This window comes from Dipodomys ordii, unplaced genomic scaffold (genome assembly GCF_000151885.1).
Source record: "Dipodomys ordii isolate 6190 unplaced genomic scaffold, Dord_2.0 Scaffold4, whole genome shotgun sequence".
NCBI classification, from domain to species: Eukaryota; Metazoa; Chordata; class Mammalia; order Rodentia; family Heteromyidae; genus Dipodomys; species Dipodomys ordii.
Genome location: NW_012267220.1, coordinates 33,735,188 through 33,759,546, shown reverse-complemented (window position 1 = coordinate 33,759,546; position 24,359 = coordinate 33,735,188). Strand labels below are relative to the sequence as shown.

At 36.0% G+C, this 24,359-nt stretch overlaps 1 protein-coding gene across 1 annotated transcript in view; it reads right to left on the bottom strand.

The window, feature by feature from the left end:
- Nucleotides 1–24,359, bottom strand: part of Adam32 (ADAM metallopeptidase domain 32) — an 85,108-nt gene that overhangs the window by 57,808 nt on the left and 2,941 nt on the right. The window contains exons 2-9 of the mRNA XM_013024331.1: nt 21,945–22,015; nt 17,294–17,352; nt 16,829–16,904; nt 12,829–12,905; nt 10,807–10,991; nt 7,653–7,714; nt 4,693–4,764; nt 4,372–4,538 (exon numbers count right to left, since the gene is read on the bottom strand). Coding sequence (XP_012879785.1) covers nt 4,372–4,538; nt 4,693–4,764; nt 7,653–7,714; nt 10,807–10,991; nt 12,829–12,905; nt 16,829–16,904; nt 17,294–17,352; nt 21,945–22,015 — 769 coding nt within the window. The remainder of the gene's footprint in view (nt 1–4,371; nt 4,539–4,692; nt 4,765–7,652; nt 7,715–10,806; nt 10,992–12,828; nt 12,906–16,828; nt 16,905–17,293; nt 17,353–21,944; nt 22,016–24,359) is intronic.

Here is a 24,359-nt window from a genome sequence, read left to right as displayed (position 1 = left end):
GGTAATAAAATTTGCTAGAAGTATAAAAAGTCATTATTAGTCCCATAAAATTTTGTAATATTATACCCTTGATTAATTGATTATACCAAGGATAATGGTAAATACCATTGTCCTTTACTATTATCCTTGGTAAAAATATTTTTTTTCTAAAGTATCCATGAGGTATAACAATAAAGCTACTCTGACTTCCCTTCTATTCATAATATGACACTTTTTTCACTATTTTACTATCCTTCAAACTAGGTTTTATACAGATACAATATAGCAAAACCTTGTTTTTTTCATTTGATATTACAATTTCTTCTGTTCTGACCATAAACAATGTGACTGTGACATACGAGGCTTCAATCCAGCATCTTGCAAACTTTTAGTTATGCATTGCACCTGTTAGCTCTAATTTCTTCCATTCTTTTGGATTGAATGTATTATCAGCATTATATCTTCTTTGTTGGCCACCTGTACTTTTTTATGGAGGAGGGGTGGGTCAGTTGTGGGCTTGAACTCAGGGCCTGGGCATTACCCCTGAGCTCTCTTGCTCAAGGCTAGTGCTCTACCACTTGCAGTTTTTGAGTGGTTAATTAGAATTAAGAATCTCACGAGGATTTTTCTGTCTGGCTGTCTTCAAACCTCCATCCTCAAATCTCCTGAGTGGCCAAAAATTACAGGCATGAGTCACCATTACCCGGCTTCACCAGCATCTCCTTTGTTATGGCAAGTTTTGAGTTTTCACAATTCACCCTTTGACATAAAAACTTCTAATATGTTTTCCATGTAAACCTTTCAACAGCACATTTCCCTTTCACCTCTCAGCCTTTGTACTGTTAGCATCATATGTTTTCTGTTTTTATAAACCCTAAATTACATTGTAATTTTTTTGCCTTACGAAGTAAGTTGGTTTTGAAAATGATATTAAATAACAAAATCTGCTGCATAGTTCTCCACATATTTACCATTTCTGGTGTTCATCCCTTCTTGGAGCATTTAGCTCTGCCTAAAGGACCTCTGTAGTAATTCTTGCATGTCAAGTCAACTGCTGGTGAATTTTTGGTTTCATTTATCAAATAGTCTATATTTCCATGGTTTTCTGAAAAAATTGTTCTCAGTGAATGAATATGCTATGTTGACTTTTGTAGTAAGATAATTATTGGTTCTCTGGCTTACCTTGTCTCAGGTAAAAATTCTGCTGTCATTAGCTCTATTCCACTGTACATTGTTTTTCTCCATCTCTAGCTGCTTTTAATTTGTTTTTGTTATCATGTGTCAATTTGGGATGGCTTTTAATTTGTTTTTGTTATCACGCATCAATTTGGGATGGCCTTAGTATACTTCTCCTTGTGTCTCTTGTGCTGGGGACTTGGAAAGTGTCTTGAAACTTGTATTACGTATGGAAATTCTGGAGCTATACTTGTATATACATCTGTCCAGTCATCATGTCTCTCTCCTGCCTTTGAGCCCTTCAACTTTATAAACATAAATTCCCATGACATTGTTCTACAGTATACTGATAGGGTTTTTTTAGCCCTTTTATCTCTGCTACTTATTTTAGGTAATTTTTGTTCCTATGCCTTTCTGATCCATAATATTATTTTTTGCCTAAAATGTTGTTAATCCTACCTGGTATATTTTCAACGAATATACTGTGGTTTTGTCATAGAAATATGCTTTGGATCTTTTTTTATCCCAAATATATCTCCTAACATACATTTTTCCTCATTCTTGATCATATAGAATAGAGTTATAATACTGCATAGATGTTGCTGTCCAATTCTATCATCTGAGAGATTTCTAGGTTAATGTATATTTGATTTTTCTCCTCATTACAGGTAGAACTTTTTTCTTATTTACATACCTAGTAAGTTCTCAGTAGATAAGGGATTGTAAGGAATAATATTAAGATATATTATATTCATAAACTGCTTTGTCAAATGGCAAGTCCTTTGTAATGCAAATAGCAGCTATTTAAATATAATAAAAACATTTAAAAAGATTGTGAATTACATTAAGGAGGCACCATAAATTCTTGTGTTGGCTTAAATATCTTTGTCCTTGTTCGAGAACTCAGTTAAATGATTTGAACACATTTTGAGACCTTAACTTCTGTTAAATGTTGTTACACAAGCTTAGAGCATCCTTGGTTTACAAATAATCTTCCCTATCAGTGTAGCAAACTTTCTTCAAGTATTCTGTCTATACTTTTTTTCTCTTTATGAGGTAAGGTAACAAATTCCTGATCCTGTGTGAAAACCAGACACTCTTCTGCTGAGTCTTTTTGAATATTCTTTCCTCAAGTTTCATATAGTAAGACCATGAGGGCTTGGGAAATGGACCTCCGGTAGAGAGAATTTGTAAAGGCCTTATTTTGCCTCACATATCCAAGATCTGAAACTGATGATGCTGGAAACCTGGAAACATCATCAGGTAGGGGGCACACAAGTCCGAAGGGAATGCACATTCGTTAGCCGGAAAGTCAGAAAAATGGTAGAAAAGACAAAAAGGAAATCAGCTCATCATTCCCCTACTCCAGAAAAATACCAAAGAAATATCTATATCCCTCCCCCACACACCCCACACACACAGAGAAACACAATCCTAGGGATGCCAGTAAAGTTCAGTAAATCTTCACTGTGTTACACTGAGATATTCCAAGCGGATTCCCTTGCCAGGAAAATATGTCCAAAGCCTTACTTGAGATGTCCTTTTTCCAGTTCCATTGAGACTACCTGAAGATGTGGGTTTCCAGCTCCTCTGGCTGGAATGTACTAAGGGGTCACTCACACTATAGGCACAAGAAGCCTAATAGAGTATCAGGACTCCCCAGCAGCAGCAAGGCCATTTCAGGTGGAGCCAGAGGGGGGTATGGAGGAGGCCTTGCATCCTACCCGCCACAGTAGGTAGAAGGATATTCATGAAGGACTGCAGAACAGGAAGTCCCACTCCCCACTGACAGTTTTCAACAGAGACAATATGGGAAATAACTGCAGACTACAAACAAATGTAGACTGGGGGCACCATCTAGTGATGAATAGCAGCTATGACTACAAACTCAGAAAAGCAGCCTGATTTGTTCTGGCACAGGAGCAAACTAATCCAGATTATAAAGCCTGCAATTAACATGTTACTAAATGCACATTATCATTTACTAACTTTCAGAGAATTGTGACTTCAGCTAATGGACAATTCAAGGTACCAGAAACTAACATAAAAAAACCATATATGTGAACTTTCAAGTAACTTAAAAGGGTGCTTTAAGGAAACTCAACAAACCTGAAGAAACAGGAATAAAACAGCCAAGTACTGTATCAGAGAAACTATCAGATATTGAAATAATTGGAATAAAAACAGATAAACAAGGGAGAGGGTAACAATGTCAGGAAATGCACTCACTACCTTCTGTATGTAACTGTAACCCCTCTGTACATCATTTTAACAATAAAATTAAATTAAAAGACAGAAATCTGCAAGTTTCAAATTAAAATAAGTCAAATCAAAAACACAATAGAATGTTACTGATTATAGGTCAAACAGGAAAAGCAATCAATAAGCACAAAGGTGGTCTAGTTTTAAATACATATAGATCAAAGAAAAGGATTGAAGAAAAATTTTAGGCATTTTGAAACAGCATTAAAAGAACAAATATTATGGGATTCGTGAAGCTCTTAAAAATGTCAGAGGGGTAGAAAGCTTATTCAAAGAGGTAATAACAGAAAAACACACTATACTTAGAGGACACAAATGTCCAGGTATAAAAAGGGTCAAAGTTATCAGCCAGATTCAATTCAACAAACTCAACCCCATCACCTAGGACACTCATGCTCTCAAAGAAGTGATTCTTAAAGGAAGAAGAGACAATGTCTATGGGTGTTCAGCTTGCTGGTCAGCACACTGTTTCTCAAGCAGAAACACCTTAGAGGACCTGAGAGAGTGGCATGACTGTTTAAAGGAGCATGGGGGAAGCTTGCCCAGAATACTGTGCCCGACAAACTTCCTTCAGAGATGAGAAAAGATTAAAAAGACATGCCCAGATTAGCAAACGCAGAGGGAAATTATCACCACCGGGCCTGCAAGAAATGCTAAAGGAAATGGGTGAAGGAGCTCATGCTCATACTCAGGGTAGACCCCGAGTTCAAAGCCAGCTTGGCCAAAAGATTCCTTTTCAATAAGAGCTGACCATGATGGCACATGCCTGTCATCCCAGCTACATGGGAAGCTCAGATTGGGAGGATCACTGTTCCAGGGCCTGAATAAAGTACATGATATCAGAAATAAATAGCAGTTCCCCAAATTAAGTTTCATCATCATCATCATCATCATCATCATCATCAACATCACATTTTTTGTTTTCTATGTTAAATGCTGAAATAATATGCTTACATTAATAGATATGAAACATCATGAGGCCTTAGGGCAAGGTAAGACTGTTGCCATTCTAAAAATCTTTTTAGGAGTTCATCTGCCTCACCATTTGTAGAAATCTTATTTTTGTCTGACCACAGCTCCAATGATGATAGCACAACAGTAACGTTAAATTGTGTAAACATCTAAAAACAAAAGAAATATATGTAAATATTTTGGTATTTTCACACATCCATACTAAATCTGTAAGGCTGAATTATTTTTTTTAAATCTCATTAACTTAATGCAAATGATCATTTTCAAAGTCAGAGAAACCTAACATGTAAAAAAATTACTTACTGAATTTATAAGGCTGACCATTTCAATGACTTTATTTGTTACAATCACTCTATCAGAGCCCAAGTAATCATACTGAAAGACAAAATGTTATAGTTAGATACAATTTGATATGTAATACCCTTAGAGATTTACTCCTGATCAACTACAGGAAGTTCGTGGCTCATATGTGGTTTAACAGTTCAAAATAAAACAATAACAAATTCACTGATCATTCTTTTTGAATTCCTTGAGATGTCAACCACCTCACTATCATTAAAGTCCACTATTGTGAGACTGTTGACTTTTGGAGGAGTCACATTGTCAGGTTTTTTTTCATCTCTCTTCTGGAATTTGTGCATCTGTGCCTAAGTTATTGCATAGAGACAGCATAAGAAAACCTACCAAATGCTGTGTGATAAAGGGAAGATAAGAGAGAAAAGAAAAAGGGATATGGCATAGAGGTGAAGCTGTGCAAAGTACAGAAATCTCACAGTAGCCTCTTCTTACTACAAATGTATGTTAATTCAAAACTTAAAAAGTAAAAATGAAACAACTTCTTTCAGTCGAAGTATTCTCAATGCTCATGCAGGGCTGGGTAAGGGCAGGCTTCTGTGCAATATCTCATGCTTGACTCGGGATTGCTCAGCAGCCAAACAATGACCTACTTGCTCTGGGCACTGCAGTTCTTAGTGTGTAGAGGGGAGCAGGACTGGTCAAGGGTGAAGTGCAGGCTTCCAAGTTGCATTTACTTTAGAATAGCCCCTCGTTTTCATATTTAGAGCTGGTCCCAGCTATAAAGATCTTCACAAGTCTGTGAGCCAGACACATTTTCTGTGTCTATAGGACCCTCAATTTACACCCTTAGGGGTAATGAGTCTAAACCTAGAGGAGTCCTTCAAATGTGTTAGAGTTGTGAGTTACAGCCCTCTGCCTATTCTGTGTGGGAAGGAGGCCAGCAAATCACATGACCCACTGAACTTGGACATGCCTAGCAACATCACAGCTAGAGGAGAATCCTTGGTATTGCAGCTCAGAGCTATTTCCACAATGATCTTCTGGAGATGGGGTGCACCCGTAGCCCCGAGTGTGGAACCGCTGCCCATGCTTTCCACTGATTATATTTTTTATCAGCTCCACATCAGAGCGTCTCACTCCTCAGGACTACCATTCATTGTCATCTCCCACCAGACACTGTAAGGTTGGTGTCCCTGGGCCCCTCCAGCCATGATGAGTCTTTATCTCCAGATTCCCATAGACTCAATCACAAACAATAGGCTCTCTTGCACAAAAAAGGGCTTGGCTATAGCACTCTGAGATATATACTTCTTTATATGTGTGTATCTAGTAACATGCATATAGAGGTGTCTAGGTTTCATAGCTGACTCAATGTTTTGTTGAAGAATTGGTGACTATGCAAAAGAATGCAGAAAAGGAACATTTGGTCACCACTATATTTTTTAGAATACTGGTAGTATAAACAATACTTTCTGTTAGCAGTTGTGGGGCTTGAACTCAGGGCCTGAGCCCTGTCCCTGAGCTCTTCTGCTCAAGGGTAGCACTCTACCACTTTGAGTCACAGCTCCATCTCTGGTTTTTGAGTGAAGATTAGAATCTCATGCGGACTTCTCTGCCCTGGCTGGCTTCAAACCACAATCCTCAGCCTCCTGAATAGCTAAGATTACAGGCATGAGCCACCAGTACCCCGCTAAACACAACATTTTTAAAACAACTTTGAAAACTGTAATCTTGAAACAAAATATTTTCATAATTCAAAATATAGAAATTTAGCTATGTACATATTAGAAATATTTCAATTTTCTCAAATACTTCCATATCTCAATTTTGAATGTTCCCTTTGTGTTTTTTCCCAGAACTCTAATAAATTCCTGTCTCTGAATTCAAGTCTGTCCTCTGACAAGCTCTACAGCCCTAAGAATGGAATTGGCAATGAACTCTGTTCAAACTCTGTCTGATTTCCCATCAACTGTGAAAATCAAATACTTATTATCATACTGAAACTTATTTTCTGAAGTGTTTAAATGTCAGAAGAAATATGCCATCGGTGTTTGATTACAAAGTTATCCCTTTCGAGATCCTGACTCTAATAAGGTTCTCAATTTGTTTATGGAACTGAAGGATCTAGAGGTATTTTGATATCAGGTAAGCAATGAAGTGGAACAGGAGTACAATCAAGAACTGCTTTAAGGGCTGGAAAGGTGGCTCAGTGGTAGAGCACTTGCCTTGCATGCATGAAGCCCTGGGTTCGATTCCTCAGCACCACATAAGCAGAAAAAGCTGGAAGTGGTGCTGTGGCTCAAGTAGTAGAGGGCTAGCCTTGAACTGAGGAGCTCAGGGGATCAGGCCCAGAGTTCAGGCCCCATGACATAGGGAAAGGGAGACAAACAAGCCGGTGGGATTATATGGAATATATTGTAAACATGTGTGGAGATATAATGACATCTTCCTCTTACAACTTATTTAAGCAAAAAAAAAAAAAAACCTGCTTTAAGATCCTGTTATACTCATGTAAGCAAGTCTACATATAGCTATACCATCATCACTTTCTCTCAGTACCTATTTTACAGGGTGAAATGTTCTCTAGACTCTATATTGCTTTTTTTAAAAAAAAGACTTCTCTAAAGACATGCTTAAAGAATCTCATCTGGCCAATTGTCACCATTTTTTAAAAAAGTGAGAAAAGACATAAAAACATGACAGCAAAAGATCATTTTTCACTGTAAGGTTGTCATTTTCATATTTATTTCACATAAAATATTTGTATATGAATAAAATATTTCATACAAGACATCTGATAAGATACAAGATAAGTGACTCTAACTTAGCTTTGATTTTGTTTTTCAGTTTTCACGTTTTTACACTGTGCTGTATATAACAGGCCAGTAAGACTAAAAAAATCTTTTAGTGCCCTCTAGCTGAGAATAATCATACAATTATAATGCAAAAAAATGCAAAACACATACCAAACCTTTGTCCACCACAATGATCATCTCTAGATACAGAGGTAACAAGTTTGGAGGTGGTGGTACATCTAACTAGGAGAAAAAAGAAAAGAAAAGAAATATTTAAAACTTTACATTTTTCTTTTTTTTATTATGAAAATACCGTACAGAGGAGTTATAATTACATGGGCAAGATAATGAGTACATTTTTTATCAAGCATTGTTGCCTCCTCCTTTTTAACATTTTTCTTAAGGTATTGTGTGCCCTCTCTTAAAGCTTTTATTGTACCATTTATAGAACATGTTAATAATTCTTCCAATTGGAAATTTTCATGTGTAGTGCTTTAAATTTTATGTTGTACTATTTACTTATATAACTGTAACTCCTCTGTACATCACCATTATAACAACAAAATATTTTTAATGTTTTATGTCATTGGAGTCTAGTAATAAGAACACTGGTTACGAAGCCATAGTATGTCACTTATAGATTTATAGCTTCTAATTTTCAAGCTAAGACCAAAGCACTTAACATTTTTAGGCATGTTTTACCTGAATAACAGAAATGGGTGAAAATTAATAGAAGACTCAAAAATTTTTACACTCTTTGTCCTTCATACACACATGGCTTTCACAACCACAATGTAACTTTGCAGTTTTGTCAAGAAGAAAGTATATTTCTCCCGACTTTTAATAAGGGATGATCCTTGGAACTTGGTTGAATCAATAAATACAGATGAATTGCTGTTATGCCAAATCACACTCTGAGTCGCCTTTCATGTTGCTCCTGCTCTCGGAACATCTGCTTGTATTCATCTGGATAGGTCACTATATAATAAAGAAAAAGTTTACCCCGTGGCCATGGGTGAGGAAAGAGGTATGTTGTGGAAGAAGGAAAAAAGAGGAGGAGGAGGAGGAAGAGGAAGAAAAGGAAGAGAAGCAGAAGTAGGAGAAAAAGGAGGAAGAGGAGGAGGTATAGCTCAATTAATAGAGTGCCATCCTTGGGCAAAAATACCAAGCTAGAGTGTGAGTTCAAGCCCCCATACTGATATGCACAAACATTTTAGTTTAGGACATTTTAGTCTTGTTTTTCAACAACAACCAAACAAAAAAACGGCATACTTTTTTTCCTCTGGTGAAAAAAAAAAATAGAAACTCTCCCAAAAGAAGTTCAGATATTGGATTTACAGGACAGAGATAATAAATTCACTCTTTTTAATGCACTCAAAGACCTCAGGAAAATTGTGAACGAAGAACTAAAAAGGAAAGCAGAAGAATGATGTTTTCCCAAACAGGTTTTTTGTTGTTGTTGTTGTTGTTGTTTTATTTAGTTTGGGTTTGGGGGGTAATTGTTGGTGGGGTTATTTTTTGGTTTTTGTTTGGTTGTTGTTGTTGGTGGTGGTGGTGGTCGCATTTTTGTGATGATCTTGGGGCTTGACCTCAGAGCCTGGGCACTTTTCCTGAGTTTTTTGTACTCAAAGTACTTAGTGTTCTACCACTTGAGCGACAGTTCAACCTCCAGCTATTTGGCAGCTGATAGGAGAGAAGATTCTCATGGACTTTCCTGCCTAGGCTAGTGTTAAACCATGATTCTTAGATCTCAGCCTCCTAAGCAGCGAGGATTACAAGCGTGAGCCACTGTTGCTCAGCTTACTAAACTGTTTTAATAAACAATACCAAAGCTACTAAAAAGAAATTATGGAGCTAAAAAAACTAATAACAAATGTGATTAGAGATTCAATAGCAGACCTTATCACAAAGAAGAAAATTTCAAATTCCAAAGCAAGTTAATTAAATTTTTTACATTTTATTTTTAATTGACATGCACTAGCATTTTTTGAGGTCCACTGTGATAATTGGTGTAGAGACATGTGTAGCATACTGGGGAATGAGTATTTTCAGTGCTGCAACATTCATTGTTTCTCTTTTGGAGTTTTTGAAATCCTCTCTTCTACTTCCTTATAAAAACATACAATAATTTGTTTCGAACCCACTCTACTCTAGAACAGTATAACATTTGTCTTACTATGAGGAGCACACAGAATCTAGAAAACCAGTGGAATGCTATCAAGCATACCAATATATGCATAATGGGATAGCCCATACAAAGAGACAAAGAGAAGGGAAGAAAGAATATTTGAAAAATAGAGAGAAACTTCCCAAATCTGATCAAAGATATAAAGCTGTACATCAACAGACTCCAAGTAGAACAAATACAATGAATCTATAACACTCTATAATCAAAATGCGAGCACCAACAAAAAGAGCCATGAAAGTAGCAAGACAGAAGCAGCTCACTACAAATCAAGAATTCAGACGAACAACTGCAGTCCATTTGGGCCCTGGGTCATTTCCAGAACACAGTAGAGATGATAAAAGAGGAAAATAATAGTGAACTGGACTGCCTGTCTCACACACACAGATCAGTGCAAATATACATACACAGGTTCCTCCTTCAGCATATGTTTCCCACGCCAGTTTTGTTCTGCTGTTCCCTTGCCCCAAGGGTAGCATCCTCACCCCTGTGCACATACTCCAGCCAGCAAGAAAGGGAAAAGATGAAGAGGAGGAGAACATTTCTCTTCACAATTCAATCCAGAGGTGACCTGATACGGTCCAACCACACATGGTGAGCCACAGGTTTGTTCTACTTAGGTATGAGGAGAGGTTGAGAAATGTAGTCATTTTAAAATTTTCTTCTTAAAGCTAAGTTCTGGAGTTTTGTTGAATGGACAGCAAACAGGAAGAACATGTGCTGGGAGCAACTTACACCCCACTTACCCATAATAAGCTGCCAACATATGCATTTACATGGAGTACTCAACACCCTGTTAGTTACTTCTGACTCCTTGCTTTGGAAGGCATTATTTGTAAATGGTGGCTCCATTAACAACCAGGAAAATAAAGACAAAAGTAAGTAAAGAGTGTTGGAGGAATTTTTTGTTTGGCTTATAGTGAACATACTCTAGGAACTGTTTTAGAAAGTGTTAAAAGCATAACGAAACAAAAACTAAGAATTAAGAAGGTTATGAAAAATAATTAACAGATTACTGCAAAAAGAAAAAGACAACTCATGTTTTCAAGAAATTGTAGATTACTAGAAAGAAAAGATATTTGCTACAACTGTATAATCAGCTATGACATTTTACTTTGAAAGTAGTAATAAAAATATTATCACTTACTTTTTTACTTATAAAAATGCTATAGTCCACTTGATTTTCTTCCATGGTTTTGCCTCTTTCATTAAAACTTTCAAGTACATTGTTTTCATTGCCTAATTTATAAAGAATATGCTGGAATTCAACTGCAGATTCCAGAGGCTCAATTCCATAAGAAACATTTTCAAATTGTAACATTCCTCTGTAAAATTGAGGATAAAACTTTTAATAATAAAATTTATATCATAAGACAAAGTCCAGAAGAAAGAAAGAAAGCTATTTTGAGTCTACGTCTTGTTCCAAACTCTCTTCAGAAGAGACAAATTATTACACTAATACATAAAATCAACTTTCTAGTTTATTGTTTTTAGTTATAAAACCATTTGACTAGGGACTAGTGGCTATTACCTTTAATCCTAGCTGTAACACTTGAGAGGATGATGTCAAGAGAAATGTGGATTTAAGGCCAGTTTGGGCAAAAATAGTTTGCAAAGTCCCATTTCAATCCTGGGGCACAATGGCACATACCCATCACCCCAGTTACACAAGATAAGATGGAAGGATAGTGGCACAAAGCTAGCTGGGGCCAAAATAGTCATGAGATCCCCATCACAACAGCAAAAGCTGGGTATAGCGGTCCATCCTTCATCTCAGATACAATGGGATACAAGCTGGACCAGGCAATAAGCCAGATTCTATCTTAAAAATGATCAGAGTACACAGATCTAAGATGTGACAGAACTCAAGTGGATAAAAAAAAAAAAAACAAAATAAAATCAGAGCAAAAAAAATCAAAGCATGAAGGAGAAGGAGGGAATATCCAAGCAATAGAGTGCCTGCCTATCACAACCAAGTTCTAAGTTTAAACCCTTATGTCTCTTTCTCAATCTCTCAATCTCTCAATCTCTCTCTCTCTCTCTCTCTCTCTCTCTCTCTCTCTCTCTCTCTCACACACACACACACACACACACACACACACACGCAGAGTAGCCAAAAATCATCTATCAATTGTTAGGAGTAATTGAGTAATCTTCCTGTTTTCCAAGTCAATGACTAAATAGAGCAATAATAAATTGGAATCTTACTAGGCACCAATGACTTATACCCATAATACTAATTACTCAGGAGGCTGATATCTGAGGATCATGATTTGAAGCCAGCCTGAAAAGAAAACCTCATGAGACTCATCACTAATTAACCACAACCAAAAGTTGTGACTCAAGTGGTAGAGTACTAGCATTGAGGGGGGGAGAAAGCTCAGGGACAGTGTCCAGGCCCTGAGTTCAAGCTACAAGACCAGTAGAAAAAAAAAGAATCTTGATAAATTTCTCTGTGATTAGCAATGATTTTGAAAACTGATTACATGGCTTCTATAACACAAAAAAGTTGTAATAATAAAATGACAATTTGAATAAGAAATTAAAAAATGAGATTCGAAATTAATTAATAATTAAACTACTCTGTCCTGCACACTAGTAACTCTTGGAGTTACTAATGATTTTAGTAATTCCATGTAAGAATGAAAACATTTGCTTGTGAGAAAACAAATCATACACTACAAAACAAAGGTGGTGATTTTCATGGTAACATGAGAACTTCTCTGAGTAGAGGGAAATGGTATTATGAAAAAATGACTATTATATTTTTAATTGTTCAGATTTATTGTGAAGATTTTTGTGATAAAGGACAAGATTCCTTTATCTTTTAATCACCAAACATTAAGACATATGCATTAGAAGAATTGCAAATACTTCATTTTCTAAAAAAGTAAGCCATCTTAAAATTGGTTCCCCTAACTCAAGAACATTTAGTTGTCATTTCAATAGTTAAGAAACAATAAGGACAGAATGGAATACGAACCTTCCAGGAAGCTAGAAATGTCTTGTTAGTGAGGAAAGTGAGAAGAAGTAAGAGTAGTCAGAAGGTGTTCAGAGGAGAGCATCACTGAACAAGCTCTACATGAGAATTTTCCTCTACCTACACACACTATAACCACAGTGAACATGCCACAGCCAGCTATGCAGTAAAAACATAAGAACCTCAGTCCAGAGCATGTGCTGAGGGTGGCAACAGAACTTGGATATCCTTCAATATAGCCGTGATAGTAGCATTGAGCCTAGGAAAGGAAAAAAAAAAAAGTAACTGGTTACTTAAGACTTGACATAAATTCTACTGATTTCTCACTTGTAAACTTGTAAACCTCTCACCACTGATGACAGGCAACATGATGTGTACCAGTATGAGTAAAGTGAAATTCAGGGGCAAAATGTCTCTATATATTTGCCATTTTCACTTGATTACTCTCTTTGGCTAATTATGGAATTACTGTTCTTTTCCCTGCTTCCAACATACCTGTCACTTTGGGGTAAAATTATTTTCCAATATAGAATCTAGGTCATGGGTCAGATTTTCCTTAAAATATAATACTGAAAGGAGACATATAGAAATATAATCACCTAAGAAGGCTTAACATAACCCAAAGAATGACTGAAGCTTTTTAAATAAAATGAGTAGACAGTAAGGTAAAATGCATTCCCAAAGCTAACCAAGGACATCTGAGGATGAAGGAATTCCAATTTACCAACAGGATACAAATATTCCACATCTGTATTAACTAAATAATGTAACTTTTAAAAATGGAAAGCCAAAATTGAAAGAAAGTAAAAACAGAAAATTCATAACCATATTAAAATATTTTTGAACCTAATTTCTCTCCGTAACTGATAGAGTAAACATCCAAAATGAGCAGGTTTGAACAACAATGTTAGCAAAGGAATAATTAATATAAACAATACCTAAATTCTTCCTTCTAAACACATAATGGGATGTTTACAAAAATAAAACTATGTTCTTGGAAATAACGCAGAACTCAACAAACTTTGGAAGGCCAGAACAACTGGAGATAGAGTGGCAATCATTGCCATGGGGTGGGGAGGGGGAACATCATACCATTTCCGGATTCAATGATGCATAGATTTTGGTATAAATAAGTGTGAGGTTTCTTATTAACATACTGCTTTGTGAAACTACTAAGGATGAAAAAATAAAGGGAAATGATGGTCCTATTATAAGCAAAGCAAGATATTGAATACGACATTTCAACCTTTTATTTCTGTCAGTCATGGGCCTGGGCACTGTCCAGGAGCTTTTTCCGCTCAAGGATAGTACCATAGCGATTTGAGTCACAGCGCCATTTCCAGTACTTTGGTTGTTAATTGGAGATAATAGTCTCACAGACTTTCCTGCTTGGGCTGGCTTCAAACTGAGATCCTCAGCCTCTTGAGTAGCAAGGATTACAACAGTGCCCAGCTCAACACATTTTTATTATATGCTGGTTTGTACCAAGTATTTTTCTATGCAGTGAATAAAATAGACCAAGAAACCTACTCTGATGAAGACTACATTAAAGTTGAGAAAGAGAAATACAATCAATGGTTTAAACACATGACATATCATATGGATAAAGCCGAAGCAGGTAAAGGAAATATAAAGTACCAAGGATAAGGGTGGAATTTAAAATGTGGGTTAGCCAACTGCGTAATTGGATAATTCTGAGCAAAGACCTGAGGAAAATGAGGAAAAAAGGTATGTATATATATGTACATATATATATACATATATATGTATATATACATGTATATATATATGTGTATATATATATATACACACACACATATATATACGCATATATGTGTATATATATATATATTTTTTTTTTTTTTTGGTCAGTCATGGGGCCTGAACTCTGGGCCTGGGCGCTGTCCCTCAGCTCTTCAGCTCAAAGTTAGCACTCTACTACTTGAATCACAGCACCATTTCTGGCTTTTTTCTGCTTATGTGGTGCTGAGGAATCAAACCCAGGGCCTCATGCATGCATGCGAGGCAAGCACTCTACCACTGAGCCACCTTCCCAGCCCCGATGTGTATTTTTTTTAAGTAAACATGTTCATCCCAAAAGGATTAAGTCTTTAAAGCTTTTATGTTTGTAGAACGAGACCACTATGGTACTGGAAAAAAGTTATAAAGGTAGAGGATGAGAGGAAACAGGACCTGCGGGATAAGAGAACTAGACAGTGGGAAGTATGTTAAACACTGAAATGACTAGAGCATTGCTTTGTGAACAAGAAGAGAACCACCTCATGGAGAGTTCTGAGCAGACAGTGACAGAATCAATCCGGGTGCCATGAGCAGACACCCATGGCATGGAAGCAAGGAGACTGTTCAAGAAGACTATGGCAACAATCCAAACTAAAGATGATGTTGGGTCCTCTCTGGATGGAGGAAAATGGAAGAAAGTAAAATCTAGGTATGGAGTGATCGAGCCAGTAGAACTTATTGCTTAATGGCAATGAAAAAGAGTTGTGCATCAGTGACTTGGGTTCAATGATGTTTGTGCCTATGTATCTTTATATTACTTACTCAAAAATATACATGAATAAAGATGTAAATTCAGGAAATTGCAAGATGGCAGAGTACCAGGTTTCTCTGCCAGCATGAGAATGGTCTGGATAACACAGGATAGACTACATTCTGAAGGACAGCGGGGAGTCCCAGGACAAGAGAAAATTGGGAAATGGTTTGTAGCTTCCTGGGCAAAAGAAGAAGCTGAAGTCTCCACCAGAAGGTGGGCTAGGCAGCTTCTAAGACAGACTGTCTGACCTAACTGTGGGACAAATCACATCTACCATGGGCCTTGCATCCCAATGTGAGAATTTGGCAGGACAGTGACCTTCCCAGAAACAAAGAAGGAAACCTTTCAGTCCCCATATCTCAAAGAGCCAATGTGAGGCACTAATTTGAGAATAGGCCTCCTGTTTTGAGGTACTGGGGAATCCTGAAAACAAGGAGGGATCACAGTGGAGTGTGTCTTCAGCTAGTGACACAGGAGCTGGGAGGGAGATGGTGAGGTGCTGTGGAAAGGCAGGACTGACTTCAGTGATGCAGGCAGTTTTGGGGACATGGGAAGTGACACAGTGCCCTAAGTGGTGAGAGGTGTTTAACTTGCCTGAGGATCCATTCAGCAACAAAACAGCCCTTGGATCACCTGGGCTTCAGAAGATGCCAAGCTGGCAATGGGGGCCAGCAGCCCGCCCATCACCAAGAAAACAAACAAACAGTAAATGCTGGCAAGGACGTGGGGGAAGACAGTGTTGTGGGGAATGTACATTTGTTCAGCCACTATGGAAATCAGAAGGGAGTTTCCTCAAGAAACCAAAAATAAAAATATGATCCTGATATACCACACTTGGGCATATATCTAAAAGAATGCCAATCAACATACAAGCGGGAAATCTGCATGGTCATGCAACAACACTATTCTCAATAACCAAGAAACAAGCCTGGGTACCTAACAATCAATAATGGACTAAAGAAAATGTGGTACACACATCATTCAGCCCTAAAGAAAAGATAAAATTTATGTTGTTTGAATGAAATGGATGGAACTGAAGATCATCATATTAAGTGAAATGAATCAAGTTTAGAAAAACATTGTCACGTGCTCTCACTTGTATGTGGACCTAAAAATAATATGGCATGATTGGACATGATTGTAAAGATGAGACTAGTTGGGAGTAGGGAGAGCAAAGAGAGGGGTGAAGAGAGAAAGTATTATAAAAGCATATTGTGGGGTGTGTGTGTGTGCGTGTGAGAGGGGGTGGGAGAAACAGAGAGAAAGATCCACCAAAAACTGTTAAAGAGGCATGGAGACAAGGGAATGGAGCTAAGAAAGAATAATATAAATAAGATGAATTGTATCCAGTACATTATATACGTACTGTAAATATTGCAAGAAGCTCTTTTGTGCAATTAGTTTATGCTAATGAAGAATAAATAATGTTCATGTTCTAGGCAGTATGAGAGGTTCTTCATCATTCTAGTCAACCAAAACTTCAGAAAAGCCTAAAAATTAATCAGTAAGTGCCTTAAATATCTTCCCTGTAGATTCTGAGAGCATTGTGTGTTGGGAAAGCAATTATTTGATGTGGGGGGAGAAAGTTTTCTAAAAATTAAACAAAAGAATGAAACTTTAAAGCTTACCGGAATATCTGAAGAATGAGAAGTCACAGAGCCTTGTTTATACAAATAAACCACAAAATGATCGGCTAAGAAATATCTGAGTTCAAGAGAGATAATCAAAAGGTTATTCTTTTTGAAACCTGCAAACTGTCACCCTCTAGCAAGTCTGATTCACGATCTGCTTTTATAAATTGTTTTTCTAAATATGACCACATTCATTCATGCACACATCTGCCTGCTGGTTCTACCACCTTCATGCTGAATAGCTCAATCTTCAGGAAGTCTCTATTTTTTAAGTTACTAACCCCCCCATTCATGAAAACCACTTGAAGGCTTAGGACCAAAAACATAATTTATAAAAGAATATCTCTTCATCTTAGACAATTAAAATAATTTCATAACTATATTATCTTCATATTCCATCTTTGTTATAAGTAAACCATTTAAAAAATTATATTAAATCCCAAACCAAGAATAAAAACTTACTTTTGCTTCAGGTGTACCATATGTGGTTTCTGATTTATTGGAATAATATAGGATACCTCCTCCTAGAGAGTCCAGGACAACAGAAAGTGAAGATAAGATTAATACAAGAAGTGAAGCAACAACCCTATATCAAAGCAAGAAAACAAGGCTTGCAATGTCTTCATAAAAATAGCACAAACTACATATGATTTACAATCTGCAATAAGATATTTGTATTTTTAACATTTATGTGTTATATAAATACATCCTTCCTATATACACAAAATCAGCTAATCTGAGAACTTATACTGAATGAGGAGTCTATATACAACTAACTTCTAACCTCTTCTGAAAACAAACTGTATGCTCTGCTGTAATCTCTAGTTAGGTGGCATCATTAGAATAATAAGATAAAATGTACCAGTGAAGCTTACTCCACCTAGCACAAAAATTATTTAACCATTTTCTTTAAACTCATGCTAAATGATATTTTCTACTTCCTATATTTTTATTGTTATTATAAATGTGATATGCAGCGGAGTTACAGTTGCATAAGTCAGGTATGGGGCACATTTGGGGGACAATGTCACCCTTCCCTCACTCTCTCCCAGTTTTTCCTTCCTATCCCAAACCACAGGTGGTACAGTTCATTTTCAACATAGTGTCCAGTGAGTACCAATGCTACATTTGTTCACCATTTATCCCTCCATTTCTATGCTTCCCCTTACTACTTTCTATATTTTTAAACGAACAGTTCTCCATCAAAATGCTCTATTTTCAAATTATAACACTGATCTCAAGAGGTTGGAATATCTACAAATCAGAACACCAGAGTAACAAGATTTTTATATGGAAAAAAAGACGTTGTAAAACCAAAAGTTAGACTTTCTGAACAAAGAAAAAATAAAGCATATAAAAACGAAAAGGAGACAGAAAAAGAGCAGCACCCCCAGAATCTGTGAAGAGAAGCAACCATGACACTGTACAGACCAGAGGACAGAGCAGGAGGCTCCAGATCTGCACAGGGTCAAAATGAGACCAGAAGCTCAGTGGAGATAAGCTGATACTGCATACCTAAATGTAATGTGGGAAGAGCAGCACTTCACCTCTATGGTAATATTCCTAACACTCTTTACCTCAGTCTAACCATAAGAAAACCCCAAAGATGAGTTCAGTGGCATTCTACAAATTACCTGTCTAAAAATACTCTTCAAAACTGTTGAAGTTATGAAAAACAAGGAAAGACTGAGATGTAGAACAAAGGAGGCCAAAGAGATATGGGATGTACTACTCTGAAACATCAATGAGAAACTGGTGGAATCCAAATAAAGCAGTTCAAATAATTGCGATATACTCATGTTACTTTCTTAGCTCAATGCAGCATCATAATTACATGCATCTTACCTGAGGGGGAAGTGGTAAACTGCATATGGGAATACACTGTAGTATCTTTGAAATCTTCTGTAAATCTGAATTTATTCCAAAGTTTTTGATTATTTTTAAAAGCAAAAAACAAATTAAGGAAAAGGGTAAAACAAGTGTATGGCAGGTATATGGCAGAATTACCCAAAAGAACTTTCTGTGAATTTAGATTCAAAATGATAAGAAAATGCTTTCTGCGAGAGGTCAATCTAAATGTGATAAGTGAGCAAAGATGCTGATGCATCTTTATCTTGTTCAAAAGGGAACTTGATGTGCAAATGGTTATACTAACTAGTTCTTAGGTCAATGTGTTTTGAGATAAGTGAGATAAGTCAAGGTCAAAGCCAAGCAAATATGTTTTTACTCAGATGTGGAAGGTGGGCCTAAAAGACATTTATATTTGTGCTTAAATGCATGCATACATATAACTACATACATATAGAACATAACTCTTACTATTAGGACTAGGTAAGAGGAAGGGGAAAAAGGAAGAGGGGAAAAAAGATGGAAACGGATAACTTCAAAATACAAGGCAGGAATTGTGAGAAAAGCCAACTTTTCTATCAGAGTAGGTTGCTTCCTTTCTGTCAATGAAAGCTGTTGATCAATAGGTGATTGAGAAAGCAAGTGAAGAGAAAGCAATAGCGTTATTCTGAGCAAAACACTATATATCAGAAATACCATAGTGAAACCCCTGGGTGCAATGAATACATTCTGGTGGAAAAAATGATAGGAAAGTTAAAAACGGTCTCTGATGGGGTACAGATATCCCATAACCCTTGGGATACAGCCAAAGTAATACAAGGAAAGAATTTTATAACAATCAGTATCTACCTAGGAAAAACCAAAGACCTCATAAAAAGCATCCACCATTGTACCTCAAAGAACTAGAAGATTTTTACAAAATCCAAACTGATACAAAAAGAAATTATAACAGAGTAGAAATGAAATAAACCCTCAAAAGCAATATAAAATGTCAGTTAAATGAGTTTGGACTTTTGAGAAGTTGCATTAACAGGAAGAGTAGACTTAAGTAAATAAAAATAGAGATATAAAGGAGATATTGCCACTAACACCACAGAAATGTAAAGAATCATTACAGACTATATCTGTATGCCAGTATACTGGAAAACTTAGGCTAGATGCCAGGTTATGTACAAAGACTGACTTATTAAGAAATATAAAACTTGAATAAAACAATAATGATTAATGAGATCAAATCAGTAGTAAAAAGCCTCACATCAATGAAAATCCAAGAGCCAGATGGGAAAACTAAAAATTCATTTGGAGGCACAAAACACTCCAAATAGAAAAAACAATCCTGAGTAAACAGCAATGCTGGAGCTATCACAGTGCCTATTTCAAATTGTACTACAAAGCTATGGAAACAAAAATAATGGTCCCGGCTCAGGACATGTAACCCAAGAGAACAGTGTAGGTTACCAGTGGGTAAACTGCATATCCATCCACAGCTAGATGATGCTCAATAAAGTGCCAAAACACGGGTTGGAGAAAAGACAGCACCTCTTACAGGGGAAACTTGGTGTCTATATGCTAAAAACTGAAACTATCTCTCCTTCTGTACAAAACTCAGTTTCGAATAGTTTCAAATCTATGTAAGACCTCAAACTACTTCAGGAAAATGCTCTAACTTACAGGCATCAGCACTGAGCTACTGAGTAGGACTCTAGCTGCTCAGGAGAAAACAGCAAAAACTAATCAATGAGATTAAAAAGCTTCTGTACAATCTTTAGGAGGGAAAGGAGGACATAGAACTTCAGGGAAAAAGAGTGAAAAAGAGCAGCAGTAGAATTCACTGGACACTGATGAAAGTGAACTGCACAAAGCATGGGTGAAGATGGGAGGGAGGGACGGGGAGAGATTGAGGGAACAGAAGACACTGTACAAAAGGAAACGCGCTCATTGCCTGACTCAAATAACTGTAATCCCTTTGTAAATTACCTCTATAGTAAATAAAAAAGTAAATTAATAATAAAAAGAGTTAATAGAACTTGAGCTTCTGTGCAGCAAAAGAAACAATTACCTACAGAATAGGAGAAAAATAGTTGCCTTTACAAGGTTAATATCCACAAGATCTAAAGCATTAAAATTTAAAAAAAAAAACACCAAAAGAACTAGTAGTCTGAACTTTACCTTGTCAAATGAACGGAATAGACATTTTAGCCATCAAGAAAATGCAAATTAAATAATTTTTTTAAGAAAGAAAGAAAATGCAAATTCAAAATACAGAGATCCCATCTGACCCCAATCAGAGTAGTTATCATATCATCAAGAAAACAGGGAAACAAATTTGGCCCCTTGCTGACACTACCTTCCCCAGGTCTCCAGGACCCAGAAACAAAATCTCACATACACTGGCTATAATGGAAGATGGACAAATTAGTAAGGTAACAGAGGACAGCAGCAAGAAGAAAGTAGCTAGAAAAAAAAAAGAACAGATTCCAAATCTCAAAAGTAACAAAGCAAAAACCCTTACTCTGAAAGAGCCAGAACAATTGCAGAGGTTTTCTCCATCTCAACACCATCCGGCCTAGAACCTAGTCTCTTTTTATTCATTTCTACCCTGCTTTATTGTTTCTGGAAACACCTATCAAATTAAAAATTCTACACATGAAATAAAAAATACAATTCAAACACACTGGAAAGTAGAGCAAATAGAAGACAAATGATCACCACTCGAATACCAGCGAGTCTCAATAAAACTTTCAACATCTTTAGCCATCAAGGAAATGCAAGTTAAAACTATACTGAGATTGCATCCCACCCCAGTCAGAATAACTATCAGCAGGAAAAACAGATATTTCTGTTTCCAAAAAAATAGAGCAACAAAAGGTTTTCTTGTCTAAGAGTTGGTAGGTGCAAGAAGAAGCAATAATAAAAAGGATGTTTGGGTTAAAGAATACTCTTAGTCATTTGGGTGAACACTATTCCTCACATCTGAATGTCCTATATAGCTCCTTGATAGGACTGAGATAAGAAACTTAAGTCTTCACCATTATTTTTTTTGTATTTGAACTTCTAAAAATAATTTATTATGAAAAAATTGAGAAGGATAAAGCAGACCATTCTCATTAAGACATTTTCTTTTACCAATAAATCTCAAATTCCCTATCAATAGCAATATTACATATTTATATTTATACTATAATGGGGCCAATATATTTTACAGCTGGGTAATAAAAATAAGGAAGTTCCTATAATAATTTAAATTGTGAAAAATGTTTCTTACATTTCCTTCTTTTGATTGTGCACTTCCTTGGACTTTCTCTGGTAAGATGATTTCTATCGAATTTTGAGAACCTGAAGAAATTTAAATAAAAGTTGTTAACTCTGAATTTACTTTAACTAAATTCTATTCAGCTTTATTCATAAGGTTTACTTATGCAAGTACAAATGGCTCATTGTTAGGACTCTTCTTAAAACTAACTAGAATCCATCAGAGAAGATTTACATGGTCCCTGTGTAAAGATGACATGTAAATTCATCAGGTGTTCCCTATTCAAAAGAAAATAACAAAATATTCAATTTAGAAAACAGTCATAAAAGGCCAAAGATAGTGAGAGAAGAGGTATTCCACTTTCATTAACTTTTCTTTTCTTGAACAAAATAGAATGGAAAAAATTAATAAACAGATCAACAATATGCTCTAAGAAACCCTTTCTGAAGGGTGGTGGTGTAGTTTAAATGGTAGAACACTAGCTATGCAAGCACAAAGGCCCTAAATTCAATCCCTATACCACAAGAAAAGAAAGAAAGGGAGAGAGAAATAGAGAGAGGGACGGAGGGAGGGAGGGAAGGAGAAATGGAAGGGAAGGAAGGGAAGGAAAGAAACTTCCTGAAATAAAAGGTTTGAAGCAATGAACTAGAAAGTACAGTGCATTTCAGGAATGACCTACAGTAATGAGTCAAAACCAAAACATATTATACTGAAATTATTAAGTTGCTAAAAGATTCCTATAAAAACATGACAAAAAATAAAATCATTTTGAGCATAAAGGGATAAAAACAGTCTGCCTTGAATATTTAATGTTGCAATACTGAATAACAATTTCTAAAATTATATATATAATGTGCATATGCTTTTATAATAACTTTCTTAAATATATATATGCATACACATATATCTTTTCTTAAATATAAATATATTCAATATATAAATTTAATATATAATATTCATATAAATTAATCTATAAATTAATATATATTATAAAGATATGTTATATCTTAATATATATACACAAAAAGAAATTGAAGACCCTAGAAATTTATACCCTGCAAAACTATTGAAACAAAAGACAGATATTTTCAAGTAAATACTCGAAGAAAATAATTTATGTCTGTCTTCCACAAAAACAGAACAATTTCTCCCAATAAATATATTAATAAAATATGATAAAAGGCCTAGTAGTGAGCATTAAATGAATAATATGAGCAATAAATAAGACAAATAACAAATACGAATAAAATCTTCAGCAACTGTTGGAGCTGTAGTTATATCCTACACGCAAGCGTTAAAAATCTGATACTGGAGATATGCAAGCAAATATACCAACATTGACAAATGTAGTTAGAGAGAGAAAAAAGCATAAGCATACCAATTTCCTTAAAGTTACTGTAGGCAATGGTCAAAATGTGAGCTAAGCTCAAAATAAGTAGTAATAGAATTGTTTCCTGGTATAAAGGTACAAAAAATCATATTAAGTAAAGTAGCCAGACCCAAATAAACATAGGTTCCATGGTTTCCCTCATTTATAATAATTAGTATATGTCTAGGATAGTCCTAGCAGATGATTATAGCTCAATAGCTATGTACATATGACCCACATAGAATGATGCTAATCAAAATGATCTCCAGGATATGGAAGCAAGAGAGTTTTTTTGGTGGTTGTGTTTGTTTAGTGTACTGTTTGCAGTTATTTCTTTCATCTTTTGTTTTTTTCTCCTCTGGTTAACTCCCCATGGACACTGTTTCTGATTTCAGTACCCTTTATCTTGTATATAAGTTTACCTGATTTGGGGAACAGAAGGGGAATCACAGAAATGGCAGGACAACGGGTGAACCAATGCAACAGTGATACTCACAAGACACTAAGTTATAAAGTTGAACTTTACAACTTCAGGAGGGATGGCGGGGGGGGGGGAAGAAAAGCAGTAGAAAATGAGGAAAGGGGTAACACTGTTCAAAAAGAAATATACTCATTGCCTTAATCATGTAACTGTAACCCCTTTATATAGCATCTTTACAATACAGTAAAGTTAAAAACAACAATAAAAGAAAACCCAAAATTAAAATAATCATAATCATTCAGCAAAAATGGAGAGTAGGTTGACATTAGATTTTCCCATTACTCATTGTCATCACTAGGGACAACATAAGTAAAAGCTTGCATATATTATATAAAATAGATGCTACATTTTCAAATTAAGAAAACAACATACCCAAGTCAACGGGATAACAAAACCAAGATTTATGGTCCATATTGGACCGTGAATGCATAACATAAACACATAACATAAACAGAAATGACTAAAATAGGGCAAATATCAGGTGTTCCCTATTCAAAAGAAAACAACAAAACATTTCATTTTGAAAACATATAGTCACAAAAAGCCAAAGGTAGTGATAGAAAAGGTATTCCACTTT